This window comes from Salvia hispanica, unplaced genomic scaffold (assembly GCF_023119035.1).
Source record: "Salvia hispanica cultivar TCC Black 2014 unplaced genomic scaffold, UniMelb_Shisp_WGS_1.0 HiC_scaffold_1469, whole genome shotgun sequence".
NCBI lineage: Eukaryota > Viridiplantae > Streptophyta > Magnoliopsida > Lamiales > Lamiaceae > Salvia > Salvia hispanica.
In genome coordinates this window covers 1-3,000 of record NW_025951770.1, presented here as the reverse complement: position 1 = coordinate 3,000, position 3,000 = coordinate 1, and the positions used below count along the sequence as shown (strand labels likewise).

General features: G+C 34.7%; 1 protein-coding gene across 1 annotated transcript; it reads left to right on the top strand.

Annotated features, from left to right (window-relative positions):
• Positions 1 to 370: 370 nt before the first annotated feature.
• Positions 371 to 2,880, top strand: LOC125198434 (protein FAR1-RELATED SEQUENCE 5-like; the record flags this gene model as incomplete). The annotated part of the gene is made up of 3 exons (XM_048096776.1): positions 371 to 1,169; positions 1,333 to 2,354; positions 2,480 to 2,880. Coding segments are annotated over 3 exons (2,222 nt in total), but the record flags the coding sequence as incomplete, so codon positions are not given.
• Positions 2,881 to 3,000: the final 120 nt, after the last annotated feature.

Genomic DNA, 3,000 nt, shown 5'->3' with positions numbered 1-3,000 from the left:
GGTAAATATTCTGTGTTGTTGTTATGCTCTTTGTGGACATTCTGTTTCATTAACATTATTTTGTTGTGTTATGTTGGTGATTTATGCTCTGTTGACATGATTTATGTGTACTTGTTAATTATTCTGTTGACATCGTGTGTTTCAATCGGTGTATTCTAATTAAACTGGACATTTTGATCCTGGTAATTTGAAGCTTGTTCTGATATTTTGGCTTACATAACTTATAACAATTGTCTAAGAATTTTACAAGAGTGCAGCCACCTCTTTAGAGATAACTAAAGGTTTTATGTTGTTGATTTATGCTCTGTTGACATGACTTGAAAATCTGTTGACATGATTTATGTTCCTTGGTAAATATTCTATGTTGTAGGGTCTGTTATTCCAATTTGCAAGCCTGAGTTGAGGCCTTATGAAGGTCAAAAATTTTCTTCTCTTGAGGAAGGAATTTCATTTTATGAAAAGTATGCTCAGGAGTGTTGTTTTGATTGTCGAAGATTTGGAAATAGGTCTAGTGGTGGTGTTATTATTTTTCAGTATGTTGTTTGCAATAGACAAGGATTTCATACAGTAGATTCGTTGGATGTTGATGTTAGTGTATCTGAGGATGGTAATGTGTCTGATGATGATGAAGTATCTTCAAAGAAGAGACGTAGACGTGGCACCAAAAGGTGTGGATGTGGAGCGAGAATTAGTTTTAAGTTTTTTTCTGATTTTGGTGATAAGTATTACCTTGTGCATCAGTTTGTTGAGGAACACAATCATACTATGGTTGACAAAGATCATAAGAGATTTATGAAAGGTAATCGGAGTTTGAATGATGTTCATCACAAGTTTGTTGAAGATTGCACCAAAGCTAACATCGGTCCTACCTCTACTTTTAACTTATTAAAGGAGTTTTTCGGTGGTTATGATGTTGTTGGGTGTACGTTGACTGATGTTAGGAATTGTTCACGTGATATTAAAGAGAAATTAAAAGAAGTGGATGTGCAAATGATCCTAAATCAGATGCAAGAGAAGAAGAGAATTTGTGAAGGGTTTTTTTACAAATATCAATTATCACCTGAAGATAATAAGTTAGTGAGCTTATTCTGGTCTGATGCTGAGTCTCGGAAGCATTACCACATGTTTGGAGATGTTGTAGCATTTGATACAACATATTCAACAAACAGGTAGTTTATTTATTATACTTAGTAATTGACATAGATAGTAGTTGATATGGTAGTTGACATAGGATACATTTGTACTTTGCATCATTTCTGATTTAATAGTTGACATAGCATATACCTATAATTGACATTATTGATGTTTTGTGTTGATGTATTTGTTCAATAGGTATCGTATGGTGTTTGGTCCATTTACCGGGAAAGACAATCATGGGTGTCCTATTGCGTTTGGAGCTGGTTTCGTATCCGGTGAGAATTGTGATGCATTTTCATGGCTTTTCACTGTATTTGTTGAATGCATGGGTGTTGCTCCAAGAATCATAATCACTGACCAAGATTGGGGAATGAGGCTTGCCATTGAGAAGGTATTACCTGGTACAAGGCATCGTTTGTGTATGTGGCATATTATGAGCAAGTTATTTGAGAAGATACCTAAATCAATTTCTGATAGAGAAAAGTTTAGTAAGGAGTTTAAGTCTTGTGTTTGGTCAGAGTTGTTAGATCCGGATGAGTTTGATATATTATGGACTAGTATTGTTGAAAAATATAGTGTAGAAGATCATAAGTGGTTTAAGGATATGTTTTTGATCAGACAGATGTGGATCCCAGCCTTCTTTAGAGATGTTCCTATGGGTTCTTTAATGAGAACAACATCTTTTTCAGAATCTGAAAACAGTTTTTTTAAGAGGTACTCGAAACCGTTGTTCAATTTTGCTGACTTCACTCTTCAGTATAACAATGCCATTGATGCTCAAAGGAATCAAACTGAAAGGCTTGACTATTATGATTCTGTAATCACTCCAAAATATGTCACTGATTTAGCATTTGAGAAGCAATTGGGATCTGTTTACACAGATAGGATGTTTAGAGTGGTACAAGATTTGATTGTTGAGGCTGATAAGAGTTGTCGGATGATTAGCATGTCCACATTGGAGAACATCGAGGTCTTCAAAGTTTCTGATGCTAGAAAGAAGATCTTTACAGTTAGACATGAGATAGAGACTGAGTCATATGAATGTGAGTGTAAACTATTTTTAAGGTGTGGTTATCTATGCAGCCACCTTTTTTTCATTCTCAGAAACAAAGATGTCAACAATATTCCAGAGAAATATGTTGGTAACCGTTGGCTTAAAAGTGAATTACTAAAGGCAGTTCATGGTCTCACGATTGATGAAAGTGCGTCTGACAGAGGTATGCAAACTGTTTTCTATAGATATTTTAGTTTAAGTTTTAGCATGTGTTGTATAAGCTGTTGACATATCTTATATTGGCTGTTGACATCTTATATAGGCTGTTGACATTTTATATGTCTGCAGGTTCTAACAAAGATGACAAACTACAGATTGCTAATAGGTGTCATGGACGTTACTTTGGTCTATATCAGCGTGCTTTTAGGAATAAAGATCATTTGATTGCTTTGGATAATTTGCTTGCGGGTATTGGTCCTCAAATCTTTAAAGACGACTGTGCTGGATCATCTTCTCTTGATAAAAATGATTCAATCATGAACATATATGGTATTGCTGTTCCTGAAGAAATAACTGCCCATGCTCCAGATGTGGTTAGTACAAAAGGAGGTGCAAGTGACAAGAAAAGCAGGATTAAGTCAAGCATAGAGAAAGCAATTGAAAAAGCAAATAAACCTCATAGGCGTTGTGGAAAGTGTCACAAAGTTACTGATCATAATGCTAGAAGTTGTGGCAGAAATCAGACATGATTGTTTTTTTTTTAATAGTCAGAGTTGTTTTTTATTTGTTGACATAGACTACAAATTATTGACATTTTCTCGTTTGTTGTTTATATCTGATTTTAATCTCTATTGACATCTATTTATGAT